The sequence below is a fragment of the Leptidea sinapis genome, chromosome 32, assembly GCF_905404315.1.
Source record: "Leptidea sinapis chromosome 32, ilLepSina1.1, whole genome shotgun sequence".
NCBI lineage: Eukaryota > Metazoa > Arthropoda > Insecta > Lepidoptera > Pieridae > Leptidea > Leptidea sinapis.
This window is the reverse complement of record NC_066296.1, coordinates 3,583,198-3,604,611: the sequence shown is the minus strand read 5'-3', so window position 1 is coordinate 3,604,611 and position 21,414 is coordinate 3,583,198. Positions and strand designations below refer to the sequence as shown.

General features: G+C 36.8%; 1 protein-coding gene across 1 annotated transcript in view; it reads left to right on the top strand.

Annotated features, from left to right (window-relative positions):
- The first annotated feature begins 366 nt into the window (after positions 1–366).
- LOC126974526 (peptidyl-prolyl cis-trans isomerase G) overlaps positions 367–21,414 on the top strand; it is a 32,556-nt gene continuing 11,508 nt past the window's right edge. The window contains exons 1-12 of the mRNA XM_050822040.1: positions 367–704; positions 781–886; positions 2,130–2,217; positions 4,434–4,463; positions 5,873–6,012; positions 8,473–8,581; positions 8,691–8,867; positions 9,865–9,937; positions 12,130–12,219; positions 13,933–13,990; positions 17,765–17,824; positions 20,791–20,853. Of these exons, the coding sequence (XP_050677997.1) occupies positions 510–704; positions 781–886; positions 2,130–2,217; positions 4,434–4,463; positions 5,873–6,012; positions 8,473–8,581; positions 8,691–8,867; positions 9,865–9,937; positions 12,130–12,219; positions 13,933–13,990; positions 17,765–17,824; positions 20,791–20,853 (1,189 nt within the window). The 5' untranslated portion in view covers positions 367–509. The remainder of the gene's footprint in view (positions 705–780; positions 887–2,129; positions 2,218–4,433; positions 4,464–5,872; positions 6,013–8,472; positions 8,582–8,690; positions 8,868–9,864; positions 9,938–12,129; positions 12,220–13,932; positions 13,991–17,764; positions 17,825–20,790; positions 20,854–21,414) is intronic.

Genomic DNA, 21,414 nt, shown 5'->3' with positions numbered 1-21,414 from the left:
TGTGGAACACCTTATTTTCGACTTCCAAACATTTCTGATTGATAAACTTCTGCTGGCTAGTGAAATCAGTGATTCAAAAATTTTATGTGATTCTTGATCCCGCCCGCCTCCACTTGATCAGTTATTAAGAGACAAAAGAAGTTTTAACCCATTATATAAATATATTAATACAATTCTAACAATATAAAATAAAGTAAAGTGATAAGTGAACTTAGAAATGAAAAGTATACATATTACTTAGATTATAAAAAAGACTTGACTTAAAGGTCTTAGCTACCAGTTCATAAAATCCAAAAAAAAAATAGTACCCTAAATGTCAAAGAATAAACTATTTTTTCTATTCTTGAAGAAATGAGAGTAAATGTAGAAACTTGGTGTTTTGGATTTTAGCAAATTAATATTTCATTCATTATTGTGGAGTCTTTTTATTGTGTGTATCGCTCTCCGCAAAAGAATTTATAATTATTTTTCCTTAGCTTTATAGTTGTATACTGATTACCGTAGAAACAATGACCGTGGATGGAGATGATAAGGTTGAGAGGGAGCGCGTCTTCATGGATATTTCCATTGGAGGCCTCCCTTCTGGCCGGATTGTGTTCGAATTGTATAACGAAATAGCACCGAAGACTACGGAGAATTTCCGTGCATTATGTGCTGGTGATAAGGGCATTGGAAAAGTTACTGGGAAACCATTGACATATCAGGTTTGTAAATACATAAGATGTTAACAAAACAAATCTTACGAGCTACAGTCATGTAATATGTATTACTTGGTTATAGGGAATGGTATTTCACAGAGTTGTGAAGGACTTCATGATACAAGGAGGTGATTTTACCAATGCTAATGGTACCGGAGGCGAATCCATTTATGGGGGGACATTTGAAGGTATATTATTTTTATAATAGCATTAATTCAATAAGCTTATAGAATTAGAAACATGTCCAAGAAGCAAAATATTATATAATTATACAAAACAGTTCCTTTGGTAGAATAACGGGTTCTATGAATACAATAATCATCATAAACAATCAGTGGGACCACCAAATGATTCCATGTACAAAGTATTCTTTGTAACATAAATTATCTAACATAATTAATTTGTAGATAATGTACACAGAAAATAATTAAGAGTGTGGTGTTTAATACTTTCATATTAATTATTTCATATTTCATATTAATGTGTTAACAGCACGGACAAGTAAAATAATAAGGACTCTGTGTCACCTTACATAACAGTGAGGCTCCAAAACAAGGCCGGTAAATGTGTAAATACATAGCCCCACGCATACACTTAAACTAATACAAGCCTATCGGCCGCCATCATGAGATTTGCCATCGTCTATCACAGAACCGTTTGCGTCACAATAAAATACTTTTAAAATGTTGTCATGCATTGTGAAAAAGTCTAAAAACAATACTATAAAAGTATTTTTGGATATATGAATATTTAAGGGAGAAAAATTGTGTATCTGGTATACCTTGTAACCGCACACACAATAGCTTAAAGGTGCTTCACTTGCTAATATCATGGCGCGGAGTCCTTCTTCTTTTACTAGTCTGTGGTTAACAGAACATATTTTATAAGTTAGACCTTATCCCTACCATTATTATATAAATCACTAGCCTATATAGTGTTTCTTTATTGATAATCGGGCATAAATCACTGACACATTCTACTATTATTAAAATTTTAGTCTGTCTGTATGCCTTTTTATAACTATGTGCTGTTTTTGTTTGTATGTGTATTCTTATTACAACCAACTAATGGTCAACAATGAAAGATATAGCTGTGCCTACTACTTATTATCATTTTCACATTATCATACAAAATTCAAATTAACTGAGTGTGGTTCCAATATGTTGTGATATTGTAGCTCCCTATGGTAAATAAATATATTTATTTTTCTACAAAGAACAAACATATTGCATAATCAGAAAGTTTGAAATTTCAAAAATCCTTTCTATTAATTTGTATGTATTCATTATTTTCATCATTCCATGTGTGTGTGTATTTAATTGTAAACATAGTTTAATTACATAGATATTCACTCATTTAAGCTATATTTTGCTATCCATAGGTCATATTGTGTTGTGATTGATGATAATGATAAAAAAAATTGTTTTACAGATGAAACATTTGAGGTTAATCATGACAGGCCATTCCTTTTATCAATGGCTAATAGGGGAAAAGATACAAATGGTTCTCAATTCTTTATGTAAGTTTGGAAGGATGGTAAGATAAGACACCATAATAGAGTGACTTCTTTATTTTATGATAAAAAGTGTCGAGAGGATGTTCCTGAGCTGCAAGTGATACACCCTGCCTATCAATTCTTTTTTGTAATTGAGTAGTGTTCAGACCTGCTTAATTAAGGTCTTTTATAGAGGACAGTTTAAGTTAAGTATTCATACAAGAGAATATTTTCCTAAATAAAAAGTCTTACGCCCGTTCCCAATATAGTATCTACAGATGGAGATAAATTACTACCTTCTACTGCGATTTCCATACAAACTTCTATCCGTGGTAAGCTATATGTCGTCCCTTCGACAGACAGTATGTACAGATAAGATGAGTAACCATTGATAAGTTTGTTGGTTCAGAAAAGTCAACAATAGTTACGATTTTTTATCCCAAGTAGGCCGCAACCGGAGATAGACTGAATATTGGGAATGGCCGTTAGAGTACTGAATACCAAAAGGACTATCAGATTTTCGGAAACAACAATAGACACTGTGATGTTAGTAAAATATCTCCAAAGAGTCTGCCAACCACACCATACTTCAAGACAATGCTGGGAACATCTTAGGAAAAAATCTTAGCATAGTATAAAACCTTACTTATTAGACCATTTATTATTTTAAATTGATATCCCTATCTTCTGGTATTAATTATACAAATAAAACTTGTTACCAAAGTTTATAAATGATGCAGTACTCAAACCCGAGCCTCTCCGGTTTTGTCCGAGTGCCCTTACCAACTGTGCCAACTAAAAAAAACACAAGAAGAAATCTCAATTGACCAATGTTTGTTTGCCTAGTGGTTGAAGAAATATTTTTTTATTGATGTGTAAAGAGTGAATTAATGAACCTAATGAACTTAGAGTATCTAAATTATGTTCCATAATTATTTAATAATATAATCTATAAATATATTTATATATATACAGGAAAGATTAATAAATATTACCGACAAGACAACAGCTCATCACAAATTTAAGAGCTCATTATCATCAGCCGGAAGACGTCCACTGCTGGACAAAGGGCTCCTCAAATGATCTCCACTAAGATCTATCCATAGCCCTCATCCAACGGATTCTTGACCAGATTATCGGTCCATCTTGTTGGGGGGTTGTGTAATGTAAGGGCTCTGATGTGCATATTGCTTGCTCTGACCTGAGTTTGTGAATCTCTCCAGTACTTGTAATAACCTTCTTAATTAAGTGCACCACATGCTCATAACGCATCATAGCTTTGACTGACATTAAAAACATTTTTATTTATAGAAATAATGAACAACACGAGCAGTACTTTCAGCTGATGGTAATTAAGACGCCCTTGCCCATGACATTGCGCTTGTCACCATTAGACATAAGATATTAAGTCTCACCCTTCAGACCAGAACATAATAATGCTTACACATTACTGCTTCACGGCAAAAATAGGTGCTGTTGTTGTGCTCTCATATGTACAACATCTGCCTATCTACAGAAATGATCTAGCCGGCATCTTGTGCATAGGAGCCTTCCGCTGGCTATACATCTCATCCTACTGCTGACAATTTGCATTCTATGCAACTGTTCAATATATCTCATAGTGCCCATTCTACAGAAACTGCTGTCTTTTATTACAGAATAAATTTTCTTAAGCTGTGGGGCTGGTAATTATTGTACAGAATTTATTATTAAGAAATTTCATGTAAACTTTTTTGTTAAATTTCTATTTTTTGGGAAAACGATATGGTGTCTACACGGACTTGTAAAAAAAGAAGGACTCCGCGCCGTGATATTAGCAAATGAAGCACCTTTATGCTAGTGTGTGTGGTTACGGGGGATACTAGTTACACAATTTTTTCTCCCTTAAATAATCATACTATATCCACAAATACTTTATTTTAACACTTTTTCACAACGCACGACGGCATTTTTAAAATATTTTATTGCGACGCAAACTGATTTGTCACAGACGATGACAATTCTCATAATGGTCGCCTATCGGCCTGTAGTAGTGTAAGTGTGTGCGTGGGGCTATGTATTTTCACGTTAATCGTTATGTAAGACACGAAGTCCTTATTTTTCGACTAGTCCGTGGGTGTATATATATATTGTCAATGTGTAACATAATGTGATGTGCGTTGTGTAGAGTTGTGCCTCGCAGGCCGCGGTCGGCAGAGTCCCGTCCCGCTATCATTCTTGTTCTGTTCTGTGTGTTGTAGAACAACACAGCCGGCACCGCATCTCGACAAGTGAGTATTTTATAAATCTTAATATATATAAACTAGCTGATCCAGCAAACGTTGTATTGCCATATAAAGTAATTTAAAAATTTTTGGGGTGTAAAAAGTAGATGCAAACGATTCTCAGACCTACTAGCGGATTTGTAGATGGAACAGAATAATATAAAAATCGCGATACAAAAATAGGGGTTGATCGTAGAGAGTTGAAAATTTAGGGTTGTATGTATTTTTTAATGCTGTATGGTAAAAAATTAAAAACAGAAAATTAAGTCCAAAAAAAATAATAATCATAATTTACCCTTAACATGGGGATGAAAAATAGATGTCCGATTCTCCACCCTAGCCGATATGCACGCTAATATTCACGAAAATCGGTCGAGCCGTTTCGGAGGAGTTCAATTACGTACACCGTGACACGAGAATTTTATATATTCTACATTACGTGTTACGTTGTTTGTCCGCGATGGACTTCTAAAGTAATGAACGGATTTTAATGGGGATTACTTCATGGAGTTCAGTTTAGTCCAACTTGAGAGATAGGATACTTTTTATTTCGATTTGGGACCCACAATTTTTTTTTTCAATATTTATTTTGTATGGACATATTTTCTATGAGAGAATTTAGTGACGCACGGTTTGACAATTCCCCTGTGAAAGAATTTCATTATAACAACAGGGAGCATTTTTTATGAAATAATTCTTGATGTTTTGAAATATTATTGGCAAATTCCTATAAAACAGTATATTTTTTATTATCTCCAGAACGTCTGTCGGGTCAGCTAGTCTTCTATATATATAATGAAAATGGTCTTTGTTTGAGTCTCTTTCACGGTTAAACCACTGAACGTATCGACATGAAACTACAACCTTTCGATGCAAAATTTATCCTAGATGATTTATGGCTACTTAATTTTCGAATTCCAACGTTCCTTCATTAATTTATTATTTCCTTTTAAAATTCGTCAGCGGGCGTGAACGGCTAGTTTTTTATATTTTTAAAGTAATAACCCTCACTTCTGGGACTTATCACACAAATTAAGCAGGTTATCTAAAAACTTAAAGTTAACTGTAAAGTATATCCTGTAGATGAATTCACAACCTGAGAACAAAATATCAAGATTTACGAACGATACGTCTCCCGAACGGTTGTGGTTGTGTTGTGGTACCCATAATCTAGACTACGCCCTACCCATTACAATTCAGTGCCGCTCAGGATTCTTGAATAACCCAAAAATTCAGAGCGGCACTACAATTGCGCTCGTCACCTAGAGACATAAGATGTTAAGTCTCATTTGCCCAGTAATTTCTTTAGCTACGGCGCCCTTCAGACCGAAATACAACAATGCTTACACATTACTGCCGGTGGTGTATATCAATGTTGTGTGAACAACCCATAATATTATGCCTCGTGTCTTCAGTGTGCACGTAGTATTCGGCGAGGTGGTCGGCGGCGCGACCCTGGTGCGGCAGCTGGAAGCCCTGCCGGTGGACCGCAACGCTCGCCCGCTGCAGGATGTGCTGGTCACCAAGTGTGGACAACTCGTCAAGCTCAAACTGGGTTAGTGTCTTTTGGCTTTATGGAAATGGACGGGCCACCTGGTGTTAAGTGATCAAAACCGCCCACTTTCTCTTGCAACACCAGTGGAATCGCAGGGGATTTGCCGGCCTTTAAGGTAAAGCTCATTGCACCCCACAGCTTTGTAGTACGTGGAAGGAAGCTCCTTGAAAACTCCGCACTGTGGAGGATTCTAATTTGTCGCGTGTAATTAATTCGAATCGTGTTTCGCCTCTTCACGAGGCGCCCTCATTAGATGTTGACTCGCCAAATTCTGGCACGAGAACAGGGTCTGGTATACGAATTGATTAAAGACAAAACTTAACGGAATTCGCACTCAATTAAAATCACAACATTTGGATAATTATGGATTTCCGCAATATATCGCCTAATTCAATAAATCTTATGGTACTTGGCTAATTACTGTATGCCAGAAGGTATGTGTTACAAGTAAAAAGTCCTACAAAGATTGGTTTTTAGGGGTATTTTCGACTGCAATTCGACATCTACTTTCCCTTTTTTGCATAAAAACTTTACGGGGCTTAAGACCAATCTTTGAATTTCTTTGCACGATGTTTTCCTTCGTCGTAACAGCGTCGAATAAACGCACATATGAATTTGAAAATCTATATCTCATTGGTACGTGGCGAGGATTGAATCGGCGATTCCCAACACACAGGCAACGGTCTTAGCCTTAAATAAACCTAAACATGAAGAACCTGGGAGTGATGTGTACTCTACCGCATTTATCACGGGGAGTGTTCGAAGAGCTGTTTTACCTGATTCCTGCCGCCGAATTCCACCTTCGCACGACACGCCACAAGTTAGGATATCATCCCCACCATCTGGATGTGTGGCGGTCCTCCACAGTGCGGTTTTCAAGGAGCTTTCGTCCACGTACCACAAAGCTGTGGAATGAACTTCCTTGTGCGGTGTTTCTGGGACGATACGACATGGGTACCTTCAAAAAAAGCGCGTATACCTTCCTTAAAGGCCGGCAACGCTCCTGTGATTCTTCTCGTGTTCCAAGAGAATGTGGGCGGCTGTTATCACTTAACAACAGGTGACCCGTACGCTCGTTTGTCCTCCTATTCCATAAAAAAAGATTTTAGATGTGAATCTTTTTTATCTTAACATATTTATTGATTGGAAGCAGGTAGTAGATTGTTTTTAGCCTTGCTATTTTTCCCCCGTCATTTTATAATTATATGAGGTACCTACTACAACAGCTAAATCTATGCTAGTCGTCCAAATTGGCTCACAGCTTTTGAATTAGCAGCTTAAATACTCGAAATCTCGGTTGACACTATTCTCAATTATACATATACCAGACGTTTATTTATTTAGGTAAGCTAATAAGTTTTGTTAGAAAAATAACGATTTTTTGTTACGAAAAGTAAAAGACTTGAGTTCATGACTTTTGTTTTTATGGTTTAGACATTTTTTTTTTAAATTTTCACTATTCTTTCTTGAAAGTTACTTTTTTATTTTTAATTCAAGTGTGTGAATGTCAACTGTCGAATAGTCTTGTCTGAAAGCGGCTTGCTCTCCTGGTTGCTTTAATTCCAAGATGTTACTTATTCTTTTGTTTTATGCCTACTACTCGGCTAAGTCGAGTTAGTAAGTCTTGTGGGGTGTGTGTATATGCTTTTACAACAAAGATCCTAGAAAATGTTGAAAACAAAAGTATTACGTTATTCAAAAGAATTGTTAAAAAACGTTTGTGTGGTACTATAACATAAATGATTTTCTTAATGATACCACAGATTGGGAATGGAGTGACCGCCCTCAGGCTATTAAATAATAAGTTTAATTGTACAATATTACTTTGTAAACATATTTATTCGATGAAAAAGAAAAGCCCGCTGAGTTTGTTGCGCCCATTCTTCTCAGGTCTGAGGCATTCATTTTGGAATGGGTGGTAGTTTTTTCTTTTAGTGAGGTCACATCCTATTTTGAATAAAAATATTTGAATTTGAATATATTAGTAGAAAATAATTTAAAAAGACTGGGTATAAAGCATATTGGAGTTTAGTTTCCAATATAAGAGGTCGCCTTTTTTGCAGATCAATATGATTTTTGATTCAGACTATTAGGAATTATTTTGCAGAATAATGTTAAAATTCAACTAATAATGCTTTTTGAATAAGGTGTACTTTTTTATTGCTTCGTTTGGAATTAGGTCTGAGGCTTTCGTCGAATCTTAGTTTCTCTATTGTTTCTGTTATTTCCTTTTCATATACAGTTTTATGCTTTTTTCTAAGCAGCACTCTTCTGTTATTAAAATTAATTTTCAGACTGTCAAACACGAAAGTTAGGTTATATTAGGTATATTCGATTCAAATGGAGAGTAAATCTTGGCCTCTTTTTCTTGCATATATTACATCAATTATTTATGTTGTCAATGTCACTAAAGACCTTGGATGCTATGAAAAAATGTTAAAATTATTATTTTATTTATAGGTAAAAAACGCAAACAGGATAAAGATAAAGTGAACGATGAGAGTGGGACTGAGTCTGAGAAATCTCATAAGAAAGAAAAGAAAAAGAAGAAAGATAAGAAGAAGAAAAGGTAGAAGTGTTTTATTAATGTTTTGAATTTCATATCATTGCAATATAGGTAAGAGTTAGTCTTTCAAATCCATTTGTTGTAGTAATTCTACATACATTTTGATATACAGGCATCATTCAGGCTCTATTTCTGAGCGCGAGGGAACTCCGGAGGCGAACCACCCCCTGGTGATGACGTCCAAGATTGATCCAAGAGAGATCCCCGAGGTTCCCACCAACAGATTCCTCATGCGCGGAGGACAGGATAGGGATAGGGGCGACAACAGGAGAGATAGGGACAGGGAGAGGTGACAATTACTTATTAATTAAATACTCTGTTGGTGCATATACAGGTTGGTTTTTTGAGAAGGGCGGTGATGGACAAGTCGGAAACTATGAGACTTACGTTTTCAATAAGGTATCCCTAGTTACGGATACATTACTGTCACCATTTAATGACAAGATCTTATCTATCCATATTTATGTCCAGTATAGTTATAGTCCAATGCTTTATGTCGATAGGTTATAGAAATGTAAGTAAGCGTAAAAGCATAGATTTGTCTTATCTCTAGTAAGTTAAACTAAGGAAAGAAAGAGAGAAGTCGTGAAACGAGTCATGCCCTCGATTTATAAGAAACCAGTAACTGCATATTTAGTTTTTTTTAATTTCTCGAACCTTTGACGGAAATCGACCCGAATGATTTTCAAAAAAATTACAGTCTATTATTAAACCTTAGTACATTTCTTTGGTCCTTATCAGCAACTGAGTCCGTTGGGCCAATAATACAGGGTTTTTTTTTGAAAAATCATTCGGATTGATTTCCGTCAAAAGTTCAAGATTTCATAAAAAAAAATTAACAAAAATACAACCGACTTCAAAAACACTATTCCAAAACAATAGATATAATATGCACTAAAAAAAAGTATAAAAATAATTGAGTATTTTTATACAATCTAAATTAATTAACACAACATTTAGGGGGATGAAAAATATATGTTGTCCGATTCTCAGATCTACCCAATATGCACTCATAAGTTCATGAGAATCGGTCAAGCCGTTTCGAAGGAGTTTAACTACAAACACCGCGACATGAGAATTTTATATAGTAGATTTTATGTATTTTTTACATTTTTCACTTTTGCCTATCATTATAACGTGTATCTTTCAGCTTTTGTAGCTTTTATTTTTGATGTAAGTTTATTTGATTAATAGAATATATAATATAATATGTATTAATTCTTCTCTTCTTTTGTAACTATATAACGCTTTCAACAATATGCTTAGTAATTGTTTGTTGAGCGCAGGCCGCGGTACCGCGAACGTGAACGACCCTCGTATACGCGCAGTGGCCGTGTCATCAAGGGCCGGGGCGTGTTTGTGAGTATTTTTTTTAAAAGTCGTTCTCATGCTTTAAGTCGGTTTTCCTGTCACGCGAAAATTCATCCGCGTACGGACCACCGCATCCTATTATATTATACATGTGTCAGTTTGATGTGTTAAGTTTGTTAGTTGGCACTCAGTAGTGCCAACTAACAGTCAGTAGCGTCATCACGGTAGACGGTCGTGTCCTATATAAGCCAGAGTGCTAAGTTCGAGTGGACATAACATATTGGGAATTTTAAGGGGTAACGCCAAATTGTTTTAAATATAATAATTATTAGTGGATATATACTTCAATATTATGGGCACTTAGACACACACGCCCACCCACATGTGTTTCCTATCACACGTGGTGCACGCGCGCGGACCGCGGATTGGTTGCAGGTCGTGCGTGTTGCCAGGAACGTTCGGAGTAAACGTTTGCGGACTAGCTCCGCACGCGGATGGAAATCATTGTAACAGGAAAACCGCCCTTACTGTTGATTAATCTGCACTGTAGTCATAGTTTGTTTTGTGCCAGTATTAAACGGATGGATTTATGTAATAAGATGACAAATAAACAGTGGTAGCCTTTACTGTACGGCATTGTTTTAAATGGTATCCCAAGTTGTATCGATCAAGTAAGACGTAACGAGACAAGCACCATTGTGTTATCGTCTTCAATCCAGTGCTGCTCAGGATTCTTCAAGACTTGTCACCTTTAACTATCTATAGAATTAGAAAAAGGAATTGCTTTGTGGCAAAAAAAGGCGCTGCTATGGTACTTCTTCTTTTTATAGAGTCGAAGGTCACCTCAAATACGGGCAGTCCAAAAATCCGCAACCGCGATAGCTCCGTCGGTACCCTGGAGCAGGTTGTGGTACACGCAGGGCACCCAGTCATATGCGCAAAGGTCTGTTTTGGATGACCGCAGATGCACTCCGTTTCATGGCCAGAGATGAAGCCCCACCTCGCTAAGTTTGCCCTAGATTTCCCCACCTCTGCTCTGAGGTAGTTGAGCGACTTCCAGATAGGCCAGCTGAGGTTGTATCCTATGACTAGTCGACTCTGATACTCACCTACCCTGCACTAATATGCCACAATATAATTCTGCTAAAGTAACGCTAGAAACGTACCATCGATAAAATTGATATGACCCACCTTGCTAATAATTCTTTTAAATACATAAAAACAGGTTTATATTTGCACAAAAAAGATTGTATGACAATTAGTGGGCTGAAAGTATCTAATAAAACGATAACAGTTACTTAGGAAATGTATGTTCAAGCTAATTTCGACCTAGTTGTTTATTATGACTGTAGGAAAATGAAATTAAGGTGTGTCACGATTAAATTTTGTCGATAGTGCATATTAGTAGGTGGCTGTTTTTTTTTATTGTTCAAAATATACAAGAAACAAACTACTAAACAATTTAAGCCATCCATCATGAAACTTAAGTGTTAACTTATTCTAAACTTAAAATATTTCAAATTTTAATATTTATTATACTTGAAATATCCAATTAAAGTTGAAAAAAAAATTACATATAGTAACATGACTGAATTAAATAGCAATGGAGACAAATAGGCGTAATAGGCATTTCCTATTTTGGGCAATATATTGTTCCGTTTTCTTTTGCCATATGTGTTATTGGTTTTTGGTAACTCAAACCTATTATAGTTAGCCAATTCACCTTTCGTTCGTACCTGGTAATGTATTTTTTTATAACCTTAGTGTCATAAAAAAAACTACGACGAGCAGGACATGCAGCTGATGGTAATTGATACGCCCTGCCCATTACAATTCAGTGCCGCTCAGGATTTTTGACTAATTAATGACATCAAAAAGAATTCTAAAGGAATCAATTTTGAGAAAATAAATGCCTTTTATGCCTTTTTATGCCTTTTATGACAACCCCAATAAGTCTAAGTGGCACTATAACAGCGCATGTCTCTAGGTGACACCTAGAGACATAAGATGTTAAGTCTCATTTGCCCAGTAATTTCACTAGCTACGGCGCCCTTTAGACCGAAATACAGTAATGTTTATACATTCACTTCACGGCAGAAGTAGGCGACGTTGTGGTACCCATAATATTGCCGGCATCCGGTGCAAAGGTGCCTCCCACTGGTTTTTTTAATATATATTTTTTATATATATTTATTTTTGAACTATTCCTACCGCTTTGTGTGCATTTGTTTGTTTGACAGCGTTTCCGCACTCGGTCCCGTTCCCGCTCGGTGACGCCCCCGCACTGGCGACAGGCGCAGCGGCGCATCGTGAAGTTGGCTGATGTTGAGGTACGACCATTAAATAATGACAAATCATAAACAATTTGTTATTGAAGTTATACTTCTTTAGGTGTGTTATGAAAAAATGATAGAATGAAACTTAACATACGCGCGAATCACTTTGACACAAAAGTAACAGAGTGAAGTTGGTTCCTAAAATTTTCTGACGTTTGCGACATTAGTTTTTTTTTTTTTGGTTTCTTCGTCCATTATTGGGATAAGCAAAGTGTTCAAGCCCGTACAGCCGTATTCGTTATTTAATAATTCATTGTCAAAGCCGTCGTTGCAAGATTTATTTTTACAATATTGTTCTTTCTACAAACGTAGAATAGCATGAGGAATAAAAAAATTTAAGGATTTTTGCTTTGTTAGGCCAAAGAAGTATAACTTCTTGCCTGCATACATAAGTACACACACACTTTTTTGTTATTAAAGTGATAACCCTAACTTAAAAGAAAATTGTTTTCAAATTTAATTTGTGTAATTAATCCCAGAAGTGAGGGTTATCATAATTTTAAAAACATAAATTGTTTAGATGTACAAGAGCGACATCTCAAGTCAATCCATTAATATGCAGATACTGGGTTTGAGCAGGATATCAACCGTAAAGTAGATTCTGTAGATGAAACCACAACCTGAGAGTTGAACGAAGCATACAAGATTTTATGAGGATACGTCACTCGAACGGTTAGCTCAGTTGGGAGAGCACTCGCACGGAACGCGAGAGGTCGTGGGTACGACTCCCGCATCGTTCATAAAATTTTATTTTTGTATGACAAATCATGTCAAAGTTAAATTCATAATCATTAATTTATTAAAGGCAATAGTTTTTGTAGTATATACTTCAATATTATGGGCACTTAGACACACACGCCCACCCACTTCCGTCGTTCACAGCAGACTGGCTGTATCACGACCGCACGTGCGCTAAAGATGACATAATGCTTCCTTCTCTTTCACTCACACTAAAATGAGTACGTTGACTTTGACAACTAGCTTTTAACTGACGTTTCTAGGCTATTGTGAAATCACATACACTACAGTTATGTTACTATAATTGTCAATATTACCTTCGACAACTCCTTTTTGACGAGAGAAGACGCGCAGAACGTTCATCTGATGGAAATTGATACGCCCTGCCCGTTACAACGCAGTGCCGCTCAGGATTCTTGAGACATAAGATCTTAAGTCTCATTTGCCCAGTAATTTCACTAACAACGGCGCCCTTCAGTCCGAAACACAATAATACTTGCACATTACTGCATCACGGCAGTATTAGGAAACCCGTAATCTAGCCGGTATTCGGTGCAAAGGAGCCTCCCACTGGTAAATGATTATGATTACGCCATAATTAGTGTTAATGAAGATATATAATATAATATTCACGCACTTTTCATACAAATTATGTTGCCCCAAGTTAAGCATGTATAGCCTGCGTTATGGGTTACAAGATAATGTTATATAAGTTAATATTATATTTAATATACTATACTTACTTAAACATACATAAATACATTTAAACATCCATGACTCGGAAACAAACATTCATATTCATCATATAAATGCTTGCACTTACCGGGTTTCGAACCCGGGACCTCTAGCTTAGTAGGTAGGATCGCTAACCACTCGGCTATACAGGCTATAGAAATGTATAATTCAAATTATAGATGTAAATAGAGATGGCATTTATATTTTATAAACCATAATAATACCGACTTACAGAGAACTGAGCACGATGTCCCGCAGGAGCAACCTAGGAGGGTTTTGGAAAAGTTTTCCAGTAAGTACTACTTTTACAATATAATAATATGAAACTCGTAGGACTCCTATTCTATTCTTCCTACTGTTCTGTAGAAGGTATACCACAAGTTGGCCAATGTCATGTTAAATTAGACCAATGGCTTAGTTTTTTTTCTTATTTTAATGGAAGCGTGATTGTCACCCATCATCATCATCAGCCGGAAGACGTCCACAGTAGGACAAAGGCCTCCTCCAAAGATCTCCACTACGATCGGTCTTGCGCTGCCCTCATCCGACGTATTCCGAATTGTCACCCATTTAAATAAAATTCTTCTTGAAAGATTAAAACGCGTGTAATGTCTGAATAGTAATCTATATCTATGTAACTGAATATAATATCTTTTTTTTTGAGGAAGAGGTTAGCAGTTATGCCCTTAATCGAGACGTTCGTTTCTGTCGAACTTGGTACGTGGCGGGCGAGGATCGAACCGAGGGCTCCGTGGTGACAGTCAACGGTTCAGTCTATTGCGACACCGCGCTCCGACGCGTAGAGGAGATATAACGCTCCCTCCTTTATGAAAATTTAAATAGAAACAAGCAAAATATCAAATTGCATTTTTAGATATGTCGTGAGAACCCCATGCGCACTTTTTTTGTACCAAAATTTAAAGACGATACCGGATCGGAACGCGTCTCTCTGAAATATCTGCTTAGTAGTTTGCCAGAGGACATCCGACGGGAACCAAACAAAAATCTTTATATATATAATTCTTGTGTGCGTGTGTATGTCACTGAACTCCTCCTAGACGGCTGGACCGATTTGGATGAAATTTTTTGTGTGAGTTCAAGGGGATTCGAGGATGGTTTAGATTCACAATTGAACTACCTCCTAAACGGCTGGACCGATTTTGATGATATTTTTGTGTGTTCCAGTGAATTTGAGATTGGTGTGTGTCTTCAGGTGGATTCGAGAATGGTTTAGATTCACAATTAAACAACCTCCTAAACGGCTGGACCGATTTTGATGATTTTTTTTGTTTGTTTCAGTGAATTTGAGATTGGTTTAGATTCTCAATTCCGTCCATATAATATAATTCTCTCCGTCCATATAAATAAGAAATCCTCTTAACGGCTGGACAGATTTTGCAAATTTAAGACGTGTGTACAGGACAACGTCTGTTGGGTCCACTAGTATATTTATAAAACTATTGAAGAATTATTTATTGTTGCAGTAACATATCTAAAAAGTTTCGTTTTAAGATTTATTTTATGAGACTCGCTCGATCCTGTAGACAAACTGTGTAAACAGTTTTATCTACACACATACTTTAAATTCTCTATTAAAGATTCTAAAATAGTTAGCTTGTTGCCAACATTAAAACACCCAATTTCCTAATAACCATTACATCATCCCAACGAGTGTTCTCCGTCTTTCATAATAACACTCCTTTGGATGATATAATAATAATAATAATAATAATAATAATAACAAATCATTTTATTTTCAGGCATTACCCATAGATATACAAACAATCTTAAATTAAATTACATAATACTGTTGAGTTTAATTTGATATTAATTAAATTACAGATAAAATTACAGTTTAAAATTTAAGATATGTCATAATCACAATTAATAAGAAAATACTTAATAATATTATTAATTTAAATTCGGCGAAAAAAAAAGATATCCATAATAATTGTTAGTAAAATGTACTAAATTATATTAGTATAATTATAAATAAACAGGCACATGAAGCCGCATAAATGCCTTTATAATTGGCGCATCATAATGACTAGCAATGGTTTGCAGAATGATGTTAGGGCTACCCCGCAACCTCCTCAGCAATGACGCGGTTCTTTTGCGTTGGATGGCATGGAAGCCGTCCACCCTCGCATCCGCAAACATTGCGGAAGCACTGCAAAAGCGGGGCAGCCCCAACATCAACCTGAAACCATTGTTGTACTGAACGCGCAAGGCACTAAGCGTTCTTTGAGTATATCTGACCCACAGGCTGCTCGTATAGAAGGTTTGACAATATGCTTTGAAAAGCGTTATCTTTACCTCACTGCTACATCGAGCAAACCTGCGAGCCAGCATATTACTCCTCACCGCCAGTGCCCTGCGTTCCCTCTCAATATCCATTTGGTCTTCGAGGTCTTCGGTGACGTAGTGTCCAAGGTACTTAAAATGTTGAACTTTCTTAAGCTCAACACTATTCAGCTTCATTGGCGGAATATTACATATATTCTTACCAGGGACTCTAAAGACCAAATAGTTGCTTTTTTGGCAATTATATTTGAGCCCATGTTGCATCGCATACCTTTCACAGATAGCTAACAGCCTTCTTATAGAGCCTTATACACTTGGACCCAGCAGCACCATGTCATCCGCGTAGCTAATGTTGTTTATATAAACACCATCAACCGAGCAGCCGACACGCTCGCTACTGAGCCCAACTATGAGCTCGTTGACATATAGATTGAAGAGCATGGGTGAGCTCAACCCCCCCTGCCTCACCCCGCACTCCAGCCTGTACGCATCCGAGAGGCTGCCAGCCCATCTTACATTATTGGTCTGGTTAGCGTACCAGTACTGAAAGAGACGCTGCACCTGTGTATGCACGCCAGTCTTATCGGGTTTTTTTCATAAGAGATCATACGAAACAAGATCAAATGCTTTTGATAAATCAAGGAAGCAGGCATACACAGGCGTCCGCCTATCAGTATAGTATTGGACAGTGTGCTTGAGACTCAGAATGGCAGTTTCAGTAGAAAGTCCGAGTACAAAACCGAATTGCGCCGCATGAATTTGCACATGTTTTTGCAGTTCTGAGTCAAGCACACTATCCAACACCTTTGCTACAACAGTCGCCAGAGAAATGGGCCTATAGTTGCGCTTATCTGATAAGTCACCCGTTTTGTTTTTAACTATTGGTACAACAATAGTCCTCATAAGTGCAGCAGGTAGGTACAAATGATTAAGACAGAGATTAAAGAATGTGGCAAGTACATTGGGTAAATGGACTCCTGCGTTCTTCAAATGCTCTATACTGAGCCCATCATGACCTGGCGATTTGCCACGTGACATTTTGGCAATTACATTAGCTATTTGTTTGGCCGACACATTAAACAGCTCACCGGACATGACGGACCCAGTATTCAGCGCTTCCTTAGAAGAACCCAAGGGCGAACACACTTTAAAGTGTTCCTTAAACAAATGGGCTATATCCCTACTCTCGCATAAACCTTCCACACTTACTGGCCGGCCAATTTATTAGGCCAAGGTATTATGGTTACTTGGACTGGCTTTTTTAATGTTAGCTGTAAGCTAACTGTTTCAGAATCTATAGAGGATTCATAATATGGGTGTAGATAAAGTCTTGTATGCAACTGTTGATAATTAGGTATTAAAACACTCATGTGATACTATTATCACCCACATTCGTGTTTTAATACCCCTTATTACACTACAGTTGCATAAATAACTATTACAGGACTTTTTGTTAGTTTATGAAGAAAGTGTTTGTTTATAATAAATAAGATAGTGCCTTCAACGCTTAGAGACTTCGTTAAATATATCGCTACACGTTAAATGTATTTGAAGTAAACTTTACAACTGAAGCCATTATTAGGTTACGTTCGGTTGCCAGCTGTTTCAACACCACTACTACTGTACACCTCTAAGATCATATTTAGTTTCTATAATAATTGTGTTTTACTGACACATGTTGTACGAAGCTCACAATAACGAATGGTGGTGTTGTTACATGCTACTATATTTGTTTATATATTGATATGTTTGTGGTGAACAGGAGACGGGCGCACTCCTCCCCCGCGTGAACGAGAAGAGGGAGAGATCGACACCAGTATGGGTAAGTAAACAAGTACTTACGGTGCATCATAAGATTCTTTTTAAATATTAAAAGAAAGAAAGATTTTTTTTTATTTTGAAACGTATAAGTAGTATACAAAGACTATAGCATAAAAAATAAATATAAACTTAAGATTTATAAACAAGCAAAAAACAAAAAGACTGAAACATTTCTATTATTTAAATACGATTCAAAAAATGGTCCCAACTCAGCATGTTGCTGGTTTGAAAACCAACGCTGGTCTTCCGTGGGGCCAATATATATAACACTAAAACTTAAAACAATATGAAAATTATATAACTTATGCCATACGTTATTACCATTAATAAATTGCGCTAATAATTTTACTCCCACTTAAGAATAAGATATTTTGAAGACACTAGTGCAATTATTGTAGTGCCGCTCAGAATTTTTGAGGTTTTTCAAGAATCCTGAGCGGCACTGCCCACGCTCGTCTCGTCCCTTATTTTTTATAAAAAAAACCATAAACGCCTCTTGACTACAAAGCTCGAGAACGTCACGATTCATGTGTATCTCTCTCTTTCTCGTATTCTCACACCCACGAATACAGAAGTTCCTTTAGACTGTGTACTGACACGAGAGTGGGTCAGGGATTGGAAATAATACTAAGCTTATAGTAACGAGTCTTTATTTGCGTTCACTTTTTCTGAACTTGCACTTGCCGGTCTGCCGCTGTTCGTCTTGTGGGCGGCAGTACCCTCAACGCGTCACACTGCACCGAACACTAGGTCTCTTCTATCTTCTTCTTCTTGGAATACTTCAACTTTTCACTACTTCTTCTTTTCTTCTTCTTCTTCTTTACACTTTCGAGTAGACTAACTAGTAGTAGAGTAACTAGAACTGCCGTAAGCCACGCTTAGAACGGCTTATATACCCCCGGATCTGTTCCATTTTCAAAATGATTCCCCCATTCCATCTTTAAATTTAAATTGTACTAGAAAATTCTTTTAACTATTTTTATCCTGCTTACACATTTTCCATCCCTTTTTTTCTGTTCGATTTGATCCTGAACTTACTAGAAATTTCCATTAACTTTACAAAACCCAAAAAAACTGGTAGGTGTATCGAACCCGGGCCTACAGCGTCTAAAGTAAACACTTTTACGCCAAAGCTACGAGTATTGCTGACGGAGCTGTTGAAATTATCAATGTTTTGAAGTTTGACAACCCTCGTCATGTACATTGCTGCACGATATGACGTTTGACAACTCTCGTCATGTACATTGCTGCACGATATGACGTTTGACAACTCTCGTCATGTACATTGCTGCACGATATGACGTTTGACATCTCTCGTCATAAACGTCGATGTATTGCTACGCGACAGTACTATTACGAAATAGTTTTTTCTATGCGTGAATAAACCGTATAGTGTTTCCAGTTTGATATGACAAGGGTTTACAGCACAGTGACTCAGTGTGCTAACCCTCTTGTGGTAATTTTTACTAATAATCATGATGTTAATCATCTAATTGATCTATTTCTATTTTTTTTTACGACAAAGGACGAGACGAGCAGGACGTTCAGCTAATGGTAATTGATACGCCGTGCCCATTACAATGCAGTGCCGCTCAGGATTATTGAAAAATTCTAAGCGGCATCACAATTGCGCTCGTCTCTTTGAGACATGTGATGTTAAGTCTCGTTTGCCCGAAACAATAATGCTTACACATTACTGCTTCACGGCAGAAATAGGCGCCGTTGTGGTACCCATAATCTAGCCGGCATCCTGTGCAAAGGAGCCTCCCACTGGTAAACTAAGTTTACTGGAATGTTTTGTATCACATATCTTCTTTAAAGAATTTGGTGTTAACTTACTAATTTTATAAATTCACTAAATATTTTCCTTCTGTGCCGGTATTTTGTGTGATCGAGTAATTCTGTGGGCCATTCGGTATCTTTAGGGCTACCTGCTTACATTATCTGATGGCCGCGCCTAGCGGGCGGGCTGAGGGCTCACATACTAATGAATGCAAATAAATTCACCGACATTGCCCGGATAATTGCGAAATTTAAGTGGCAGTGAGCAGGGCACATTGCTCGATGGACAGATGGTAGGCCCCTCACAAGATGTACCGACGATCTGGTCAAGATCGCAACCAACCTATGTTAAGGGCAGCACAGGACCGATCGTCGTGGCGATCTTTGGGGGAGGCCTTTGTCCAGCAGTGGACGTCTGCCGGCTAATATGATGAGGGGCTATTTCTGTCAAAAATTTATGGCTTTATGTAGTTCCTATACAAAAATTGAATATCTTTATAACATTGATGTAAACACCACATAATATAAAAATAGTCTACATAAATGGAAAATGCTATTTTGCCCGTGTAGTGTACACGTATTTTTAAATACTGTATATTTTTACGGCAGTAAAGAATCAATTCCCGAGGTATTTAGACGCCCGAGCGCAGCAAGGGCGGCTATAGTCCGAGTAGGAATTGATTCTTTTACCCGTGTTAAACACTGTACTTTTCATTTCGAATATGAGGAAAATAAAACTAGTTGTTTATCTAAACTATTTATTGATAATATATAATATTAGTAGTACCAATTTAAAATTAATTCTCAAATTAGGACAATTTATGTCGACTTTTTGAATTTTAAATATGGAATTCACCGCTTAATTGTTGCGGCTTATTCCGCTCAAAGAAGTTTGCGCTAAGTTGACACTGGCTGCTTAGAAAGTCACATGGCCGCAGTATTTATTTTTAGTTTTTTTTTTACATAAAACTTCACAGCTGACAGCAGTTTTCTTTTTAAAATTCATTCCGGCCCTTAGGTGGGAAGTAATTTTTATGAGTTTTTTCCCTCTCTATGGAGGGAAGCAGTATTGTCCACCCAATAATCAGATCAAAACAACATAACTTTCCGAGTATGAGAAATGAAAACTATTTTTCCTTATGTTGAAGAAGCAAACTAAATAATTAATATGAATGATTTTCTAAGATGACTCCCGAGAGAAACTGGACTACAACGCACTGGACTTCGAGGAGGATATGGACCAAGATGGTAAATAAAATTATTATCGATTTAACATGTTCTTATGTAAATTTCTAATTTTAAATGACCTGTCCTAAAAAACTATTATCAGAATATATTTGGACATTCAAATGGATTGACGTGATTAGGCCTAATAATGCATGCGATGTAAAATAAAAATAATCATAACATTGATTTATGTTATGACATGAATAAAATCTGTAGATTTTTATATTTGTTGAAACTTAAAAATAAATTTATGCAAGTAATATTTTTTTTTAATGAAATAACTTCTGGCAATTTATTATTTCACGTCGAACTTCCATCGACTAAAAAATCTCCCAAAAATACACGGACCATCTCGGCAATGTTTCTCCACGTCTAAGGTCTGTCTGGCTACTAGTCTGGCGCCATTTGTATCAAAGCAACAAATCCTAGGCTCATCAGTGAATAATACAAGGGCCAATTGCTCTTCAGTCCAAAGTGTTACAGGCAAATCTTAAGACGAGCTTGCCTGAAAGTTGCGAGAGAATAATTTTAATAGTAGCAATAGAAAAAAGTCCAATCAAGTATAATATTATCGTAATTCAG